The following is a 20,703-nucleotide window of genomic DNA, read 5'->3' as shown; positions in this document are numbered from 1 at the left end:
TCTCTCTTCAGAAGAAAGGAGGGTTTTTTATGCCCTCAGTCATTCTCATCCTCCTTCTCTAAGCCTCCTCGAGGTAGCATGAACTCCTTGCACACTGACATTTTCCAGTCATCTATCTTTTTGCTTATCTGCATAGACTTTGCACATTGTGTGTATATTGCCATCGCCAGAGGATTAGACAAGAACTCCAGGCAGATCTCTTATCTAAACCTGTTATCTGCCTTGAGCGGTAGGTACCTTCGTTTGGTTTTAAATTTTAAACCAACAAAATATTTGATCAGTTTTGCATTTAAGTGCAGAAATAATGTAAAACTGCAGTAGTCAAAAATCAGCCAAGGCATGCTGATGATTTAATTAACTCACTACATAGCTCAGCTGTTCTCTACATACAGGAAGGCCAGAATTGTCTCAACGAAGGGTTGAGATTTTGGTTGCACAGGATTGAAGGACAAAACAGACTCTAAGTCAGAGTAGTCTCCCACACAGGGGGTGCTGCAGGTGCTTTAGTAGTGAGGAGCACTGGAGTAGCAGGGGCTATTGTAGGGCAGAAGTGAGGTGCATTAGCAGATCTGTAGGTAGGGAGCCCAGAACTAGGTTAGTAGAGGGACATTGGCAGAGCTGAGCAAGAAACGTTAGCTGATGTTGTCAGTCTGCCATTATGTAACTTTTCTGTAAGCAGCTTGGAATTATTTCACATTAATGTACCTATTTTTATTTCTTTTCTGCTGTAGAAATTAAGCGCTCAAAATCTGAAAGATCTGCTAGGAGCTAATCTCCCAGAGTTGAACAATTTAGCTGATGACCCTGTGGTGAAAGCTTGGACCCAGGCACACAACCAATCAGAGGTGAATTCTTTAGGACTCCTTCTTGTAGCTGGACTCCCAGACAAGCCACCTAACGGTTTTATAGATATTCCATCAGGTAAGCAAATTCACGACAAAAGAGCCAAGGGTACTCGTGAAATATATGCCTCAAAAAGCTATTCACTGAGCTGTACCTAATGCTGATAAATAAAAGTGCACCTGTGATGCAGATGCATATGACAGGCTTAACTTTCATATATTTTGTACAGTAGAACTATAAGATTACCCTTAATTGGTACATAACACATGGGGGGGGGATTTAAAATGAATTCACCGAAGGTAGATTCTCTCATACATTCAGTTCAGTTTGTGGGGCAGAGTACTAGGTTATGATATGAGAGAGATGTTAGGTCCTGATCTTGCAGTGGGGTCTGCTCATTGTAGGATCAGGACTTTAAATATTAGTTTGTTGAAAATATTGCAGGAGTCAGAGATTGAAAAGCCCTATCAGATTAGATCTAGTCTGTCACACAGTCAGGATTGTCCCATACCATATTCTCCAGTGGTTTGCAGGTCTAGTTTTAAAATGACTCAGGAGATGGTTTTCACCCCCTTCCTTGGAAATCTATTTTACATCTCAATAGATCTATATTAGAATGTTTTTCAAATGGTGGTTATGGGACACATATTAGGAGGTTTGGCAGTTAAAGCCTTGAATTGAAGGGATTTATTGCCTGCAGAGATGCAACAGAACTGATGCGATTTTTAAAATTTTTCTTTCAGCACCTCACATACCCGGAAGAGCAACAACATATGCAAAAGACCACATGTTCCAGCTTTTCTACTGCATGCTCTTCCCCTTGGTGTTAAATGCTTTCTTGTAGGCTGTATCAATATTTGTCAAATATTAAATAGTAATATTCTGGGGGGACGGTGAATTACAATGATTTATCTAATTGGCATGGTTACATTCAATGTATATATGTCTCAATGTTCTTAAATGAATGAAATGTAAAAAAGTGGAGCATTTAATTTCTGTTTGATAATACATTATTCCATTATCCTACCATCATCACACTCAGCACTGCCATTGGTAAGGTGCTTAAATAAATGCAAAATATACGCCTAATCCTGCAAACTTCATTAGGACTATTGACAGTTAGAAGCACTACCCACAACAGTGTTTTCAGAATCAGGTCCTAAATAATTATAATTAAGTGTTGTTATTCTTCGCATGCTAATGATCATTAGTAATACATGTCATTTTTCAGCCATCTGTGTTTATCACTAATATTTAGCACATTTTATCAAAGCATTTTCAAAACCATTACTTTTAAAAAAATGTAATTAATGTCAAGTCAATGCAAATGGAGGAACATCTGAACAAATACAAGTTCTCTATCATTGTCTCTATGGGGCCCCATCTGTCTTTCTACACACAAGGCTTAAAACAGCATGATTTGAAGGGCTTCTAATCAAAAAGACCCAAGTTCTAAACCTGGTTCTACCATGGACTCAATGTGTGGCCTTGAGAAGTTGTTTCATCTGGTGCTCCTACTGACTCATTGTGTTGCCTTGGAAGTTATTTCACCTTTCTGTGCCTTGCTTTCCCCACAATGGAAATAATCCCTACTTCATGGGGATACTGTGGGGGTTATGTTTTGTACAGAGCTTTAAACACAGAAGGGGTCATAAATGCTGAGGTTTATGAAGCCAAGAGGAGGCCCCACCCACGCATGGAGCACTCGCAGAATTGCAGCCATTGTCCATTTTATGCCCGTGAAACATTTCAGTAGGAAACGTAGTGACCATTGTTTATCGAGCATTGAGCGTTCCGGCTGTAGAGCAGCATTCCCTCGGGACGGATCACGGGGGAGAGTCGAACTTTTGTTTTAATCCCAGCGACTGTGAGGGAAGGCTTTCTAGGAGAGCAGGGGTGGAGCAAGATAAATATGCTCCGAACAAAAGGGGCTCACTCTGAGCCCAGGGCCCCTTTTTACAATGCGAAGCGTGGCGTGGCAGCCTGTGTGCGGTCTCTCTGGGTATCCAGGCGACCAGCTCTGACCTGCGCCCTGTAACTCACTAAGTGTGGGACGGGCAACCAAACGGATGGGTGCCCCCTCAGTGCCCTGCAGGCAGCAGCAGGAGAAAGCCCATGCCCCAGGCTGCCTGCAGGCTGCTTAGCACCTCTCTGCACCACCCCAGTGCTCCTGAATAACCCTGGCGAGGCAGGAGTTAAATGCCCCAATCCGGCCAGGGCCCGTGCTGCGCCCCTCCACCTGGGCTCCAGGGCTCAGACTGCAGAGAGGCAGCCCGCGCATGCGCACTACCTGTTTTGAAGTGTGACTTAAGACGCCAACGCATGCGCACATCTACTCCTTTTGCGCCATTGAGGCTGCCCTCCGGCGGCCGTCGCGGTTTCCGGCAGCGTGGCTTCTCGCCGTTACCTCCCACGCCGCCGCGCGCTTTCCGGCAGCGTGGCTGGAATGGCGTCTCACTTCAGCGGGGTGCTGCAGCTGGCCGACCTGGATGATTATATCGGGCCCTCGCAGGTGGGCGCGGGGGCGAGCGGCGCAGGCGGGGAGCGCGCTGGTTGGCTGCCTGCCAAGGGGCGCGAGGGCGGGGGGAGGCTCTGCACGGCACCGGGCTGCCTGGAGGGGGGCTGGGCTGGGCTGGGCTCTGCACGACCCTGGGAGCGGGGCACTTGGGGGGGGCCCCCCGGGGGCCGGACATGGGGGATAATAGGGGATTGGAGGGTCCCCCCCGGGGGACGGGGATTGGGGGGTCGCCTAGGGGATTGGGGGGTCCCCCAGGGGTCGGGGATTGGGGGTTGCCTAGGGGATTGGGGGGTCCCCCCCGGGGGATGGGGATTGGGGGGGTCGCCTAGGGGATTGGAGGGGCCCCCCCGGGGGATGGGGATTGGGGGGGTCGCCTAGGGGATTGGAGGGGCCCCCCCGGGGGACGGGGATTGGGGGGGTCGCCTAGGGGATTGGAGGGGCCCCCCCGGGGGACGGGGATTGGGGGGGTCGCCTAGGGGATTGGAGGGGCCCCCCCGGGGGACGGGGATTGGGGGGGTCGCCTAGGGGATTGGAGGGGCCCCCCGGGGGACGGGGATTGGGGGGTCGCCTAGGGGATTGGGGGGTCCCCCCCGGGGGTTGGGGATTGGGGGGTCCCCCGGGGGTCAGGGATGGGGGGGTTGCCTAGGGGGCCGGGAATGGGGGATAATAGGGGATTGGAGGGTCCACCCCGGGGACTGGAATTGGGGTCCCCCCCGGGGGATGGGGGGGGTGCCTAGGGGATTGGGGGGTCCCCCCGGGGGACGGGGATGGGGGGTTGCCTAGGGGATTGGGGGGTCCCCAGGAGTTGGGAAGGGGGGGGTCTGTGTGGGTATGTGGGTGATTGCAGGTTTGTCTGGCAAGGGGGGGTTATTCAGGGGCCCGTGCAGGGGAAGCTGCAGGTCTTGAGGGGGGACCGGTAAGGGGGGGGTGCTCTGCAGAGTGTGGGAGTGGAGGGGGATGAATGGTGTTGACCCCTCTTCTCAGCTGCTCTCCCCCCTCCTGTCAGGTGAACGCTGGGGTAGATCCCTCTGGGGAGCCCTTGGGGGAGAGCCTCTGTCCCTTCTCCGTGCTCCCAGCCCAGGCCAGGGGCCCCTGGGCTGGGTATCCCCAGGTGGGGGGAGTTCTAGGGGCGAGAGTCAGGCTGAGCACAATGTCTTCCCCTGTCTGGTTGCCACTGAGTCTTTGCGTTGCCTTGCCCTGCCCTGCAACTCCGCCCCCAAGAGGTGGGGACCCAGGCTGACTGCTCACAACTGGCCCTACGACAATTGTTTTCTGGTAGATTTGAAATAAGTTTTCTGCTTCAAGGGGCTGTGGATGCCCCTGTGTCTCTCTCTGTTCTTGCTCTGAGCACCTAGGGTGGAAGGCGCTATTGATGTGCACTGTAGTTATTGTTACGTTTCTCATCTAACGTCTCTAGAAAGGGGATTGTTTCCTTTACAAATGAAGTGCAGCCACCTATGGAATAGAGCACAGAGGCTGATTAACCGTTCGTAACACCACCACGCAATCGGTGGAAATGTTCTCTTAGTGAAAAAGCTGCTTCTGCACTTCTAGGACAGCTGGATAACAAGTTGAGATAAAAGAAAAGGAGTACTTGTGGCACCTTAGATACTAACCAATTTATTTGAGCATGTAGCTCACAAAAGCTTATGCTCAAATAAATTGGTTAGTCTCTAAGGTGCCACAAGTACTCCTTTTCTTTTTGCGAATACAGACTAACACGGCCGCTACTCTGAAAGTTGAGATAAATTCTTACAAGGGTTCCTATAATATTACTCTTAAAGTGTAAATTATGGACGACAATAGACTATCATTTTGTAAATAGTATCCTCCAAACAGATGGAATCAATAAAAGGAGAGCTGATCTAGAAGAGCAGAAAAGACATCAGTCAGCACAAAGTAGTTGCAGTATGGAGGGAATGGAAAGTGGCAGGAACACAGGTGAGCTTTGCTGTCATTTGTAAATCAGAGCAAATAGGAAAGCAAGACTGGAGAGAGTTGCTAACGGAACAGCAGAAGCAAGAGTGAGCCACAAGTGAGGAGCAGTATAGGGAGAGGACATAGGAGCGCAGGGCTAGAAGTGGGGAGTAAGTCCATGGAGAGGTTTGATTGATTGATTTAGATTCAATGACCATAACTGGGGCATCAGAGTGATTTGGTCCTCCCTGCAGTGGGAGCGTTCTGAACCCCCCTAAATTCAGAGCAAAGATTTTTAGAAGCAGGATTTACAGTAGTCAAGATGGAAAAAGGATTTTGGTAAAGTAAGGATGATTTAAGGTCAGGATGAATTCTGGTGAGGCTGCTAGCCAGACTTCTAGACAAGGAAGGTGTGAGTGCACAAACAGTGCAACTCTTGGAAAGTATAAAAACACCCTCAAGGCTTCGGTCACCGAACTCTAACACACTAAACCGGAAACAATCCATATAAAGTCATCTGCTTGCCTTCAACATCAAATGAAATTTCATTGGCAATAGCCACATGTTGAATGTAATCCCCACACCTCCTGTCTGCTAAAACTCACAATGAAGAATGCCTGATCCCCCTTAGCGATTCTGGAAAGGACAGAACTTTGCAGTCATCTGTTTTGAGCAAGACTTCTTTAAATCTGAGCGTTTCATGCTGGCAGCAAAATTATACTATAGTTTTGATTATGATGTTGGGAAAATGTTCATTCTGTAAAAATGGGGTAAGTAGGTTTTGTATGTTTGATTTTTGCTTGTCTCCTTGCTGGTTACAGGAACTGTAAGATTGCATGCTAAACAAAGAATCCAATGCAGCTTAAACCAGAGATAAGAAGTTTCCACTCTGGAACTGATCTTTGTTTACACTCTGTCCAGTTTCAATCAGTCTTTTCCTCTCCTGCCTCTTTCATATTTAAAGGTTCCTCTCCTTAATTTTTGACTTTATTTCTGTTTTAGGATTGTGTAAAGCCAATAAAAGTTGAAAAGAAACCTGGAAAAACAGCAGCTAAGATCCGAATTGAAGATGATGGGAGCTATTTTCAAATCAATCAGGTAAGACTGTTTTCCCCCTTGTAATCATTGTGTAGAATGCCCATAAATTACCTTATTATTCTGTACATAAGTATGTTACAACTAGTAAATATCTGATATCACTTTGGCAATCATTGGGTAACAATCTAGATCACTCAGTCTGAGATGATGCCTGTTGTCCCTGTTACTCATTTGAAAGAGTGGAGGTGGGGTAAATCAAAATAGGTGTGACTAGCTGCTGGTAATTTCTTTTACTTTTGGTTCTAATTTTTTAAAAGATCTTTGTAAAGTGGCTTGTCATGTAATTACATAACCTTTGGAACTAGCTGATAGAATCAAAACCAACAGAATTGTAATGAACTATTTTCATGGTTGCAAAAGTAGAGTTACAGGACTTTGGAGGTTACCTGAGCTGGGAGCGTTGTAGAAATGGTGCGCTCAGCTTCAGGGGTTAGGGTGTACTTCCTACACAAACTTGGGATGCTCCTTTTTCAAGAGAGCTTGACGTCTGTGCTGAGTTGAAGATGGAGGCTGCTGCATTACTGGTGTCTGTTAAGGAAGGTGCGCAGAGGTCTGATTGTGCCCTAGAGCAGCCATCATTTAGTGGGTGAAAGCAGTGTTTGACATGCGATTAAGGCTAGCAGTACCCTGCTGTTCAGGCTATGATTCTGGTTTCTGACTTTCAGTTTGGTCTGACTGAAGTTGGGTGAAGGGGGCCCCCCCAAAACAAAGTCATTTGAAAACTGACTTACTCAGTTTGCCTATTTTGGCAAAATTCTCTTAGTAATATGTAGCAGGTTGTCTTTGACATGGTCTGCATATGGATCTCTGATTGTTATGGCTAGGACTGGATCTAATCTGTTTCTTTCTAGGATGGAGGAGCACAAAAGCTTGAAAAGGCTAAAATTACCCTGAATGATTGTTTAGCTTGTAGTGGCTGCATCACATCCGCAGAAAGCGTGTTAATCACTCAGCAGAGCCACGAAGAACTCAACAAAGTGTTAAGTTCCAATAAGGTAGGCGATACTCAACCGATGCAGTAGCCAGCAGGTAGGCTCGAGAATTTGAAAATCATACTGTTTGATTGCTGAAGCGCAGGTAAAATAATGGGTAAGAAGATCTTCTGTATCCAGATTAGTCTTCAAGAACCAAAAGCTATTGCAGCCCATCCACAGCTGAACACACTTATCTGTTCCTCTGAATTTAAAAAGTGGTCAGAATAACTTTGTGAAAGGATCATAATATTTCATATAGTAATCTCTTGATTTGGAAATGCAACATCTTCCCCCACTGGATCATACTTTAAAAAGAAAACATTGCGACCATGGACAAGTATCTTCTAAATGACTAATTTAACAAAGATGCTCAGGAAATGTTAATATTCCACTTCTTGTTTTTCAGACTGCAGCTCCTAATCAACAGAAGCTAGTTATAGTTTCCGTTTCACCACAATCCAGAGCATCACTAGCTGCAAGATTTAAGATGACACTTCTAGAAACAGCCAAGAAATTGACAGCATTCTTAAAAAATTTAGGCAAGCTTGTTACCTTTTGGTAATCACCGATGAAATTTTTTGGTATAGCTTACTAACCTTCCTAGTGCAGCTTCTGTTAAAATCTGTAGAAGTTGCAAGAATAAAATTCCAAGTGCCTGTTTCAAAAATCATAATATGAATGGGAATTCAGACCTCTGTTACTTTGATGGCATATTAAACTCAATGTGGCGGAAGGGATCCTAAAACACTCCATCAATTCATTTTTCTCATCCAGTTTTTCTATTAGACTGTCTTATTATGTACTAGGAAACTGTTCTGTTTCTAATTACAGCAGTCTATAAATATGTAAAAATACCAGGATTTAACCTAACTGGGCTGGATTTTTGTGTTGTAGTTTGTGGCATTTGTCAATTTTTTGGTGGCTTTAATATCTCTGTGCTATCTAGGTGTGCACTATGTGTTTGATACAACTTTCTCAAGAAACTTCAGCTTGCTGGAGAGCCAACGAGAGTTTATACGACGCTTTCAAAGGCAAACTGAAGATAAAAAGGCTTTGCCCATGCTAGCCTCTGCCTGTCCAGGTATATTGTAAAATTGTCAAAAATGTCTATAAAAGTGGTCAGATAATGTGGCAGACTAACTGCACACTAGAGAAGTGTAGTAAATGGCTGAAAAAGTTAATGGCTAAAACCACGCATAAGTGAGACTTGCTCTTGGTGCCATGAAGTTCTCTTTTAATGTCTTTTCACTTTCCGTTCCACTTAGACAGGGACTACTGTGCTGTGAGGATATTATAAATGTCTTTAATGGTTTCATAAAGACACTTGTTCCCAAATATGATTACATGAAATGTGGAAGTTCTTACCCATAGTGGTACAGATGTTTAAGTGCATCATTACTTTGCGCAGCTAGTCTTGTCCCAGAATCTGGTTGGTAAGAGCTATTCTTACACTGTGTGCAGAAGAGAGGCTGAAAATGGTAGTTATTGGCTGGTAGTAAGGCTGATTCTGAAGCCACTGAAAGTCTGTGCATTGATTAATTATACTTCATCTTTTTGCAGGTTGGATCTGTTATGCAGAGAAAACTCATGGAAGTTTTGTTATTCCTTACATTAGTACCACTAAGTCCCCACAGCAGGTCATGGGCTCCTTGATCAAGGGTCACTTTGCAAAACAGCAGGTAAAGCTTTACATTGACCATGCTTAACAGGAAACTGTAGAAATTAGATCTTGAGCTGTGTTTAAAACATTGTTAAAGACAGCATATTAAATAGGACTGATTTACGGATATGAAAATTTTGTAGAGCACTAGCAGGTCAGCCTGTCTATCATCTCCATTTTATTTCCTGAGAAGCGTAGAGTTGGAGAGAGAGTGTTAAAATCAGACTCATGCCACCAGGTGTCTCCTTCGCCTCCCTTCTGGTACTTGATCTTAGAGCAGTCCGTGTCGTTCCCCCGCCCCCACCCACACACACCTTTAGCTGCCCGGCTCTTTCCCTGCAAGTGCCTATTGGGAGCAGAGTTTCAGGTTTGGCATTGAAAAGGTCAGTTAAAACTTCTGTCTGTTGTTCAACAAATCCAGAAGAATTGGAATTGTCAGATCCCTACCACCATCCTATTTGCTTTTCTGGTGTTTTTTTCTCCCCTATCTAAAAGCAAATGTCTACCATGATCTTACGCAGAGCTTGAATTCATGTTTACGTGCAGGTAGTCTCCCCAGCTTAATGTTTCTATTTCAGTTTGATTTAATTCTGTTCTGTTCTGTTGTTGCCTCTGGAATTCCTCTAAATGTCACTTTGATGTCTAAGGACTGGGGTTGCTCTTTTGGCCAAAAGTTGAGTCTACCAAAAAACTTGAGCGTTGTTGCCATGTTTTATTATCCATAAAGGAACATTGGTTTTAACACTTTTGTTGAATAAACTCAGACATCTGGCAACTACTCAGAGCATTTGACAAGAGATACTGAAACAATGGCCTTGAGTCAACAACTTGTTTCCTTGGTCCCTGGGAGCTTCTTGGATCGTGATGAACTTTTGTACCTGTTTTCAGCTAATTTCCTGGAGTTGCTGTTGCAGAATATAAATTGTCGTGGGTTTGAGTCTGGCCTGTGGCAACTGATTTGAAACACATCTGACTACTCATGTAATCATGGACTCTTAACTGACTGAATCTGCCAGGATTGTCTGGCTTAGTAGAGAAAACACGCTCTCCCCACACCAAAAAAAAAAAAAAAAAGCTATTCAAGCTTGCTACAGGGATTGTTACTCTATTATTCTTTCCTGCACAATTGGGAAGGAACAGAAAGTATTAATTCAGTTACTGAAATTGTTAGCAGCAAAGGAGATTTCTAGCAGCATAATTGGCTTTTAGCTGCTTCACTTCTACCTGTACCTAATTAATTTAATTAGTGCAACTGTACAATTTTTTTGCAGCATTTTTCACCTGACCAGACCTACCACGTGACAGTAATGCCCTGTTATGACAAAAAACTAGAAGCTTCAAGACCAGACTTTTTCAGCCAAGAGTACCAAACTCGTGAGGTTGACTGTGTAATTACTACGGGTAAGGGAACCAGAGGTGCTCCATTGGTTGTTATGATATAAGGTAGTAGCTGCTGATCCTAAAAGAATGCTCTGAAATGCCATGTAGACTATGCTATCTAGCTTCACCTCACTTGTCCTCTAACCCACAGATATGCGCTAGACTAGAGTGCTTTGTAAAATATGCTTTCATGACCTCTTACCAGTTCTGTTAGTAATTTTGCATTTTAACACTTGGTTTTCTAGGACATTAGCCAATGAAAGCTTGTCAACTTGGAACGTTTTTTGCATTTACCTTTGAGCCATCATTGAGCAGTTCATACTGCTTTCCTGCAAAGCATCTCCCATTGCCACACAATAGAAGTGAAATAAGTTATGAAGAAATAGTCACTTGGGACAGTTGGCCCTAATTACATTTGTGGATTTAGGCTTTCATACTGATGAACATTTTTCTGTTCCCTAATAGAGAACCCTTACGCTTGTGGTTCTGTTTCAGGAGAAGTTCTACAATTGTTGGAACAAAAGGGAGTGTCTCTGTCAGATGTGGACTCTGCTCCTTTGGATATCATGTAAGAACAAATGATCCCGCTTAAACATTTACTGAAATACTCGCACAGCCGGGTTCTACTGCAGAATTTGCCCCTTCCACAAATTATTTAACACTACAAAAGTTACAGAAAAGATGCAAGTATCTGCATCTTACTCAAATTTTTGCTGTTGTCTTCTGGATTTTGAATCTGTTAAGAACAATAGTGCATCATAAACTGCTCTGTGCAATCTGCAAAATCAGGTTAGTAAGTATTTTAGGAGACTCTGAAGTTAACTGTCTGCTGTAGACTTATTTTCATAGCCCAACCAGTAATAGCTGTTTTTCTCCAAAGCATCAGGAGTGGATGAATTCACTTAATAAGATTGTTAGTGACATAATTGTTCTGCTACCCACACTTTTCCGTCCAGTCTTTATTACTTTAGATAGCTAACATTCGCACTGTATCTGTGTTTTTAGAGACATTACACCAAGCATAAATTTAGAAACTAATGATCAAGTGGAAAAATGAAATAGTTTAGAATGGAGAATATAATATGATGATACAGAAGTTTACAGGTCTGCTGTATTTAATTTTTTGGTACTGTATGTATTCCAGTGCTAAAGAACAAATGAGAAAATATCAAGGTAATTTCAACTAGTCTCTAGGTGTTCTCTTAGTCAATAAAAGCACATTGAACATGTGCAAAGCAGATGAGACTGTTTAATTGCTTTAACTGAAAAGTAACTGCAGGCTAAATGCCAACTGTATGGAAAGCTAAGTGACTAAAAGAATTTGGAGGATTTAGAAATCCGATGTTTTATTCATCTAAATTAGCATTAGCTGCAGTATTCCACAGCACATTAAACTAAAAGGATGTGTTTTCATCAGTGCGTGGAAAGTGACTTTGTAGTACTTTGATACATTAATAAAACTGAAGTGTTACAAATTCAGTATTTCCCTAGAAGCTGTAAGAGGAGAAAATAGATGTACATGGCCCAGTAGGCTAGTGTACAAGATTTTGCCTCATGGTTCGAGCATGTCAGTATAATAATGCCTGCATCTGTAATTTTTACTCCATGCATCTGAAGAAGTAGGTTTTTTGCCCGCAAAAGCTTATGCCCAAATAAATCTGGTAGTCTTTAAGGTGCCACTAGACTCTTTGTTCATTAACATTTCCATAGCACCAAACAAAATCTCTAACTCTTTGATAAAATCCTTGGCTAACTTATTAGAAGTGCTTGTTTAATATGATGTTTCATGCTTAGTGATGATAATGCTCCTCTCTAACCTTTTGCTATCCTTAACCTACTTAGTAAATTGACTGGTCATAAACAGAACATATTCCACAGAATTTGGAGGATTAACATAAGCAGTCAGATGGCTCTTAATCCATTTATTCCTTTGACATGTGGAAAAGGCCAGTAAGAGGTTATTAAATTTGGCAGCAAGAATGATACAAGAGCCAAAAATCCTTGAGCCTTTGCTGGTATAACTGCTTGCCTTAGCCAGCGATGGGGCTTACTGTCAGACTCCTTTTCATAGAGCTGTAGTATGTAAGGCTGGACACACTGAATCGCAGTTCCTGTAAACAAGGGTTGAGTTAATAATAGCCTCTGAAGCTGATTACTGGGTGAAATGTTGTCTTTCACAGTTCTAAGTCTGAGATTTTTATCTGCAAGTGCAACATCTTAGATCTGACTGAAATCCCAGGTGTTTTCCCTTCTGCAGCTCTGAGGAGCAGAATGCAAGTGTCACTGTTTGGTGTGGGTCATTACACATATTGAATCTCTTTCCCCATGTTAAGTATCCTCACACCTTCTTGTCAACTGTCTAAATGGGCCATCTTGATTATCACTACAAAAGTTTTTTTTTCTCCTGCTGATAACTCATCTTAATGAATTAGCCTCTTACACACACACAAATACAGAGAACATGAAAAGGGGGGGGTATGTATGTGTATATAGATATAATCTCTCTCTTCTTACTGTATGTTCCATTCTATGCATCCGATGAAGTGGGCTGTAGCCCATGAGAACTTATGCTCAGATAAATTTGTTAGTCTCTAAGGTGCCACAAGTCCTCCTGTTCTTTTTGTGGATACAGACTAACATGGCTGCTGCTCTGAAACCTGTTTGATGAGTGGGTATAAGCACATAGCTCCTCTGATTACCCTCTCATAACAGAAGCCATTGTTGTGGCTTACACGTGGTTTGTTGTTCTCAAGAAGCATTACAGTGACCTTCCAAGTAGATAGCTGTGCTTTGACAGATTACTGGAATGGAATTGTTTGAGGTGTTTGACCTATGGCTTTTCTTGGCATTATTTAGGCCGTATAAACATGAGTGTTCCCCTTTAGCTTGCAGGCTTCTAGGAGAGACTGAGCCAAAGTTCAAAGGTTTGATCTCATTCATTTTGGTCTTTCTGGTTTCCTAGAAGTTCTGTGGTTAAGGGTATGGAAACCAGTTGGCCAGAATTGATAACTGAGGCCATTTCCCCTCCCAGTTGTACTGGAACATCCGCTATATAAATGCTTTTGGGATAAGTCCCAATTTCTGGGTCTGAAGTGGATTCATGGAGGTTGTTCTATTGGCATTTCCCCATTATTGGAGAGAAGTGCATAAGTAGCAAAACAACTTTCAATGAAAAGCAAAATTCAGCAATAGGGTTGCTGCTTATTCTGCAGAGTGGCTTTAACGCTCATCAATGGCATTATCATCAAAAAAATAGTTGGGATCCTTCAGAAATGGAAATGAATGAGATATGAAGTGGAAGACCAGTTTAAATTCCCAGGTGTGATCAGTGCTCCAGAAATTCCTAAGGTAGACCTGTTCGAAGGCGGTTTCTATTGGATAGGCTCTCTGGATAGGCTCTCTAAGACTGTACGGTCATGTAAAGCTAGACACTGCAACCAGTCTCCTTTTTTTTTTTTTTTTTTAATTGGAAGCTTCAGTTATAGAAGCGGAAAAGTAACAAGTCTGAGCAAAGTTCCTTAGATGTTCAAATAGACACTTGTAGTAGGGATTAGCAAAGATGATAGAGTTTAAGGCTTAAACACTCTGATAACAGTGACACAGTGAAAGTTACCTGGAGATGGTATGTTTAACTTGGAACAAATTTTCCTTTTTAAAAGTTTTCAGAGGGCTTTGGATCAGCGTAGGGTTAAATTTACATAGCCATGGAATGATCACTAGTCAATACCGGGCAATTCAGAACTATCAGACGGGAAGTTGGTCTCAAGAAAAACTAAATTATAGCTGGCGACATATTACTTCCGAATTCCACAAGCACTTGTTGTGCATGGTGCAGTAATTCTGTTTCAAGAGGGGAAAAGGGACAGGGTTAACATAGTGACTCTTTTACTAGTGGTCTGAAACTACTTCACCAGAGCTGAATGGATTCTCAGTGCCAATGGGCTTAGCACTGGGTATCCTATTTTATAAACAGTTGCAAAGAGGGGCCTTCTTTTCTTCCTTTTTCCGTAGGTTTAGCAGCGTTTTAGAAGAGGAGCTCCTTGGCCATGCTGGTGGCGGTTCTGGTGGTTATTTGGAGCACATATACAAGTATGCAGCAAAAGAACTGTTTGGGATTCAAGTGGATGAAGTTCAATACAAACCTTTAAAGTAAGGAATTGAAATATGTTGCAAAGTGCTGTATTTCAGTGCAGTTCTGTTTATACTCCTCTCCTGGCAGTAATTAAAGAGCAATGTTCAGTGTTAAACATTTTACAGCAAGCCATTGGCACTTGACTCCCTACCCCCCACAGTTAACTTAGCAATGAATCAGCCTGCAGTCTGTGCAGCCTTTTCCCTTGGTGCCTTCTTGACTCCTTCCCCATCACCCACATAGTGTTCTGCAGTGTAGATTTCCCCACTATTAAGCTACAGAAAAAATGTAGAGCAACCTGGCAGCTGAAGCTCTCATGGAAATGAGGGAGCTCTTTGCCTGTCATCAGACACTAAAACACGTGTGTTGGGATTTTAATTCCTCCTCCGTAATTGTGTTAACTAGTAGTTTGATTAGAAGACTAGGTGTCAGGACTCCTGGGTTGTATTTCCAACTTTGCGACCCAATTGCTGAGAGACCTTGAGAAAGTCACTTAAATCTCTCTGGACCTCATTTTACCTGTATGTAAAATGAGACTCCTGCCTGCCTCCCAGGTGTGTGTTTAATGTATCATTTGTAGGGCTCTGTAGAAGTACATACTAACATGGGGATTTTTATATCCAGACACTGATGCTCTTCAGCAGATCAAAGCAGCAAGGTGGTCATCTAGGGTGAGTGCACCTGAGGTCCAGGGATGCTAAGAGGAATCCATGCACAAGTTGTTCTCATATTTCCCAGGCACCCTGTGCAGTGCATGGCTATTTCGCCAGGGGGCAGCATCGCTGGCCTGACTTGAGCTGCCGAGTGTGCCAATTGTCTGACTGAGCGAGACTGGAGAGAGTTCAAAGCTCGAAATTAAGACGTGTCCAAGCATCAGTTTGGGGAAAATGGTTTCCATAGCACACTGTTTCTAGTTTTGTAGTTACTTGCGTTATAACTGTTCTGTTACTACTAAAGACGCCAACAATTGATCTTTTTATACACACAAACCATGAAAAAATGAGTGTTTACCACTACAAAAGGTTTTCTCTCCCCCCACCCCGCTCTCCTGCTGGTAATAGCTTATCTAAAGTGATCACTCTCCTTACAATGTGTATGATAATCAAGGTGGGCCATTTCCAGTGGGGTGGGGGGAGAGAAAAATGGGGTAAACACCCATTTTTTCATGGTTTGTGTGTATAAAAAGATCTTCTATACTTTCCACAGTATGCATCCGATGAAGTGAGCTGTAGCTCACGAAAGCTTATGCTCAAATAAATTGGTTAGTCTCTAAGGTGCCACAAGTACTCCTTTTCTTTTTGCGAATACAGACTAACACGGCTGTTACTCTGAAACCAATAATTGATGTTGTCTAGAGTTACATCTGCATTATGCGGATATAAAAATGTTCATCTTTACGCGCTTTTCCTTTTGTATTTGAAGTAGAATTGGGGGTTATTTCCCTAATTTAACTAGATTTATGGAGGCTAGTTTCTTCCCCAAGAACTCTCTTGTACTCTGCCACCTCAAAGAAGGACACAGTTTCTTTATTTGAATAAGCTCCTGCATAAAACTTAAACTTGTTCTCTAGTATTTAGTCAAATGCCAAACAGAGAATTAATTTAGACCAGTGATTCTCAAACTTTTGTATTACTTTACAATAGTAAAGAATAAAATTGTCAGACACATAGAGAAACATAAATTGTTGCACAAAAGTCAGCATGGTTTCTGTAAAGGGAGATCATGTCTTACTAATCTCTTAGAGTTCTTTGAAGGGGTCAACAAACATGTGGACAAGGGGGATCCAGTGGACATAATATACTTAGATTTCCAGAAAGCCTTCGACAAGGTCTCTCACCAAAGGCTCTTACGTAAATTAAGTTGTCATGGGATAAGAGGGAAGATCCTTTCATGGATTGAGAACTGGTTAAAAGACAGGGAACAAAGGATAGGAATAAATGGTAAATTTTCAGAATGGAGAGGGGTAATTAGTGGTGTTCCCCAAGGGTCAGTCCTAGGACCAATCTTATTCATAAATGATATGGAGAAAGGGGTAAACAGTGAGGTGGCAAAGTTTGCAGATGATACTAAACTGATCAAGATAGTTAAGACCAAAGCAGGCTGTGAAGAACTTCAAAAAGGTCTCACAAAACTAAGTGATTGGGCAACAAAATGGCAAATGAAATTTAATGTGGATAAATATAAAATAATGCACATTGGAAAAATAACCCCAACTATACATACAATATGATGGGGGCTAATTTAGCTACAACTAATCAGGAGAAAGATCTTGGAGTCATCGTGGATAGTTCTTTGAAGACGTCCACGCAGTGTGCAGCGGCAGTCAAAAAAGCAAACCCTATGTTAGGAATCCTCAAAAAAGGGATAGAGACTAAGACGGAGAATATCTTTTTGCCCTTATATAAATCCATGGTACGCCCACATCTTGAATACTGCGTACAGGTGTGGTCCCCTCATCTCAAAAAAGATATACTGGCATTAGAAAAGATTCAGAAAAGGGCAACTAAAATGATTAGGGGTTAGGAACAGGTCCCATATGAGGAGAGATTACAGAGGCTAGGACTTTTCAGCTTGGAAAAAAGGAGACTAAGGGGGGATATGATAGCGGTATATAAAATCACAAGTGGTGTGGAGAAAGTGAATAAGGAAAAGTTATTTACTTGTTCCCATAATATAAGAACTAGGGGTCACCAAACGAAATTAATGGGCAGCAAGTTGAAAACAAATAAAAGGAAGTTCTTCTTCACTCAGCGTGCAGTCTACCTGTGGAACTCCTTGCCTGAGGAGGTTGTGAAGGCTAGGACTATAACAGGGTTTAAAAGAGAACTGGATAAATCCATGGAGGTTAAGTCCATTAATGGCTGTTAGCCAGGCTGGGTAAGGAATGGTGTCCCGAGCCTCTGTTAGAAGATGGAGATAGATGGCAGGAGAGAGATCACTTGATCATTCTCTGTTAGGTTCACTCCCTCTGGAGCACCTGGCATTGGCCACTGTTGGTAGACTGGCTACTGGGCCGGATGGACCTTTGATCTGACCCAGTATGGCCATTCTTATGACCCCTTTCACATAGCAAGCCTCTGAGTGTGATTCCCCCTTATAAATTAAAAACTCTTTTTTATATAATTAACACCATTATAAATGCTGGAGGCAAAGTGGGGCTAGGGGTGGAGGGTGACAGCTCGCGACCCCCCACATAATAACCTCATGACCTCCTGAGGGGTCCCGACCCCCAGTTTGATAACCCCTGATTTAGACGAATGATTTTGCCTGCTTTTATTCCCTAGAAACAAGGATTTCCAGGAAGTGACACTGGAAAAGGATGGCACAGTCCTGCTGCAGTTTGCCTTGGCTTATGGATTTCGAAACATACAGAATTTAGTGCAAAAACTGAAACGAGGAAAATCACCTTATCACTATGTTGAAGTCATGGCTTGCCCATCAGGTAAGGCTACACAGGAACTTTCACTGGTACGTTACTGGACGTCAAGGTTTGCTGTAAGACTTTTTAGGGTTTCTGAAGTTCTGAGAGCTGGATTGAAGCCTTCATGTCTGTCTGTGTGTCTGAAAGCTAGAGGCCTTGTGTTAGTGTTTTGTTAAGTCAGGTGTGCTGGTTTTGTTTTTTAAGTGTAGCAGTCAACAATTCTTTAGCAATTACTTTATAGTCATGATTGAAACTCTGCATATGAAAACGGGGTGCAATTCTTAATGAACAATTCAGCTTTTAAAAACCTGCTCACTGCCCTGCCCCTAGCTTTGTAAACCCAAGTGCTTCCTAAGCCATGCAAAAATGAAAGTTCTGCTCTTCAACTAGCTTAGAGACAAGTGGTGCTCCGTTCCAGTGTGCTAGAAACAGCTTTACCACTTCGCCCAATCTTTCTCCCTTCAACTCGGTCAGTGATGTTCAATTACCGTCTCTGCGTTCACAATGCCCAACTCCTTCCATTTGGCTGATGGAAAAAGAGCCATATTCTCAGCTCAAGAGTTACACTGTCACCTCGAGAGGACTGCAGGGTGTGAGAAATGAAGGAGTCACATGTAGAAAAAATTCTTAGACTTCTTAGAAAATGTTATAGATTCTCTTACCTTTCTGATGTAGGAAGTGCTGCAGCCTCCTCTGGTTGGATACATGGGCAGTTTAATTTAGCCAGTCAGCTAAATTAGGAAAACTCAATCCCTCTGGGGTAAATAAGTCCAAAGCAAGCACTGGCTCTGACCAGCCATTCTTCACCCTCTCTGGGCCTCAATTCCCCCTCTAGGGTTCATATAATTTTCACCTAGTAGCAGTGTTCCCCAGCACTGCAGAATTGGTTGCATGGTCCAAACTAAGCATTATGCAGCTGACTCTGATAGCTCTGATTTCAGGCACACTGTTCCCCTGCATTTGCAATCCCTGGCTTCTTCCCATGACCCCTCCCAGCTGCTTTCTTCAGTCATCCACCACGCTTGCATACTCCCCCTCCCAGTGTTCTGTTTATGGAGAGGGCAGGATTTTCCAATCTCCTTCCTTCAGTTGAGACTCAAAGGCTATTCCTGACTTGGTCTAAGCATGGTCCTTTTCCAGGCTGTCTGAAGGAGAGCCACAAGTTCCTGCTCCCTCTCCAACTCCCCCCCCCCCCCCCCCCTCTCTCTGAGGAACAGGAAGTCCTAGCTCCCTGTCCTTTTATCAGCATGCATTGCTGTCCATTCTGAACTAGGACTGGGCCATGACTGACCAATAAGCTCCTTTGTAGGGCTTGTGTCCCCCTACTTTTATAGTATTTGATTTCATTCCCCACTCAGCTGTGTTTTAATTTATGAAGTCTTACGTTGCTACTGTCAATTGCAGATTGAGATCATTGTTTTGTATTAGTTGCTTTTAATTGCTCTTAAAGTTTTATTAAAGCATTTCCACACCCACAGGCATGTTCTCTTGTTGCACCTAGGCTGTTTAAATGGAGGTGGTCAGATCAGAGCAGAAGGTGAATCCAGCAAGGATTTGCTTCAGCAAGTTGAGAAGTTGTATGAATCTGTTAAGATGGAAATTCCAGAGAGGAACCTCACTGTAAAAGAACTGTATGAACAATGGCTGGGTGGTACAGACTCAGAAAAAGCTGGAAAAATATTGCACACGGAGTACCATGCAGTGGAGAAGATGAACTCTGGATTTAATATCAAATGGTGAAGATGTATAATGCACTTGTATTTCTACAGGGACTGTAAATCTGTGAGACCAAGAGGTACACTTACTCAGTGCCCTTTTAAGTTGTCTGTCATTTTAAGGTCCTCAAAAGTCAACATGTGCACTGAAATTCTAGGATACTGTGACTGGAAGGACACAATCTATACATAGAAAATGTCTTGCAGCTAGAAGATAATGTGTGTACACCCTGGTACTGCTAATTAGTTCCTACAGCTTCTAAGGCTATTTAAATAAAAACAAATGCTGACTTTAGATGTGAAATACGTCTCTTTAAAAGAAGCAGTGCATATTAGCCACCACACTATGGCCCCAACCTTGCATTCCTTTTTCACACCCCCAGTCACACTGGAGTCAATCAATGCATTTAAGGTACACAGAGAATCCAGGACTGACCCATGTCAACTGTGACATTATTTGGATCTTCTTAAGTCAAAATTTTACCAGTCCTGTACCTGAGCAACACATCTGCTATATTTTCACAGCATGAAGGTTTAGGGCTGTGACTCTTAGACATCATGTTCCAGTTAGAGTTGGGTTAATTGGCCCCTGGTACTCTATTTCCTGCTCCTGGAGTCTAGCTGTGATATCATTTCCTGTATTTCAGGTAAGCTGAAAGTTGCATAGGCATGGATGGAGGCAGCCTACAAGCGAGTGAGTTTGTTTAAAACTTTTATTACCAGTTGAACTCTGACTTGAATGAATGGGCAGAAAAACTTGTCACCAGTTTTTTCATTGAAATAGTCTACAACTGCCGATGTGAATTAGAGGGATTAACAGAACAGCAGAGTCTAACTAATATCTCAGTAGCAGAGTTCACTAGTGGATTTTACCTGACACTCAGATCAAGCAAGTGATCTTCATACAGTATGCTTCACAGAAGGGTTAAACAGGCACTTTTCATTTCAGAATGACACACAGTACTCGGCATAACTGTGCTCAGTTCTGAATGTGGCCTCTAGCTGCTACTCTACGACAAATACTAGGACCAGAATATTAAGCCTG

At 43.0% G+C, this 20,703-nt stretch overlaps 1 protein-coding gene and 1 long non-coding RNA gene across 2 annotated transcripts; both read left to right on the top strand.

Moving 5' to 3' along the window:
• Positions 1-737: 737 nt before the first annotated feature.
• On the top strand, positions 738-1,835 carry LOC144271738 (uncharacterized). Its single transcript, XR_013347415.1, has 2 exons — positions 738-921; positions 1,587-1,835. It is a non-coding gene; the product is annotated as an uncharacterized LOC144271738 (long non-coding RNA).
• Positions 1,836-3,232: 1,397 nt separating this feature from the next.
• On the top strand, positions 3,233-19,953 carry CIAO3 (cytosolic iron-sulfur assembly component 3). The gene is made up of 11 exons (XM_077828432.1): positions 3,233-3,355; positions 6,281-6,376; positions 7,228-7,371; positions 7,757-7,889; positions 8,297-8,431; positions 8,911-9,029; positions 10,282-10,411; positions 10,886-10,958; positions 14,402-14,539; positions 17,807-17,964; positions 19,445-19,953. The coding sequence occupies exons 1-11, from the start codon at positions 3,290-3,292 to the stop codon at positions 19,681-19,683; spliced, it is 1,431 nt and encodes a 476-aa protein (XP_077684558.1). The 5' UTR covers positions 3,233-3,289; the 3' UTR covers positions 19,684-19,953.
• Positions 19,954-20,703: the final 750 nt, after the last annotated feature.

Source organism: Eretmochelys imbricata, chromosome 10 (genome assembly GCF_965152235.1).
Source record: "Eretmochelys imbricata isolate rEreImb1 chromosome 10, rEreImb1.hap1, whole genome shotgun sequence".
In the NCBI taxonomy this organism is placed as follows: domain Eukaryota; kingdom Metazoa; phylum Chordata; order Testudines; family Cheloniidae; genus Eretmochelys; species Eretmochelys imbricata.
This window is presented reverse-complemented; position numbering and strand designations above follow the sequence as displayed.

Bases quoted from the DNA above. Each gene is read 5' to 3' on its own strand.
- CIAO3 (XM_077828432.1), top strand. From the start codon at position 3,290: ATGGCGTCTCACTTCAGCGGGGTGCTGCAGCTGGCCGACCTGGATGAT. The intron at 6,377-7,227 runs GTAAGACTGTTT...GTTTCTTTCTAG, and splicing joins GCTATTTTCAAATCAATCAG to GATGGAGGAGCACAAAAGCT. The intron at 17,965-19,444 runs GTAAGGCTACAC...TGTTGCACCTAG, and splicing joins AGTCATGGCTTGCCCATCAG to GCTGTTTAAATGGAGGTGGT.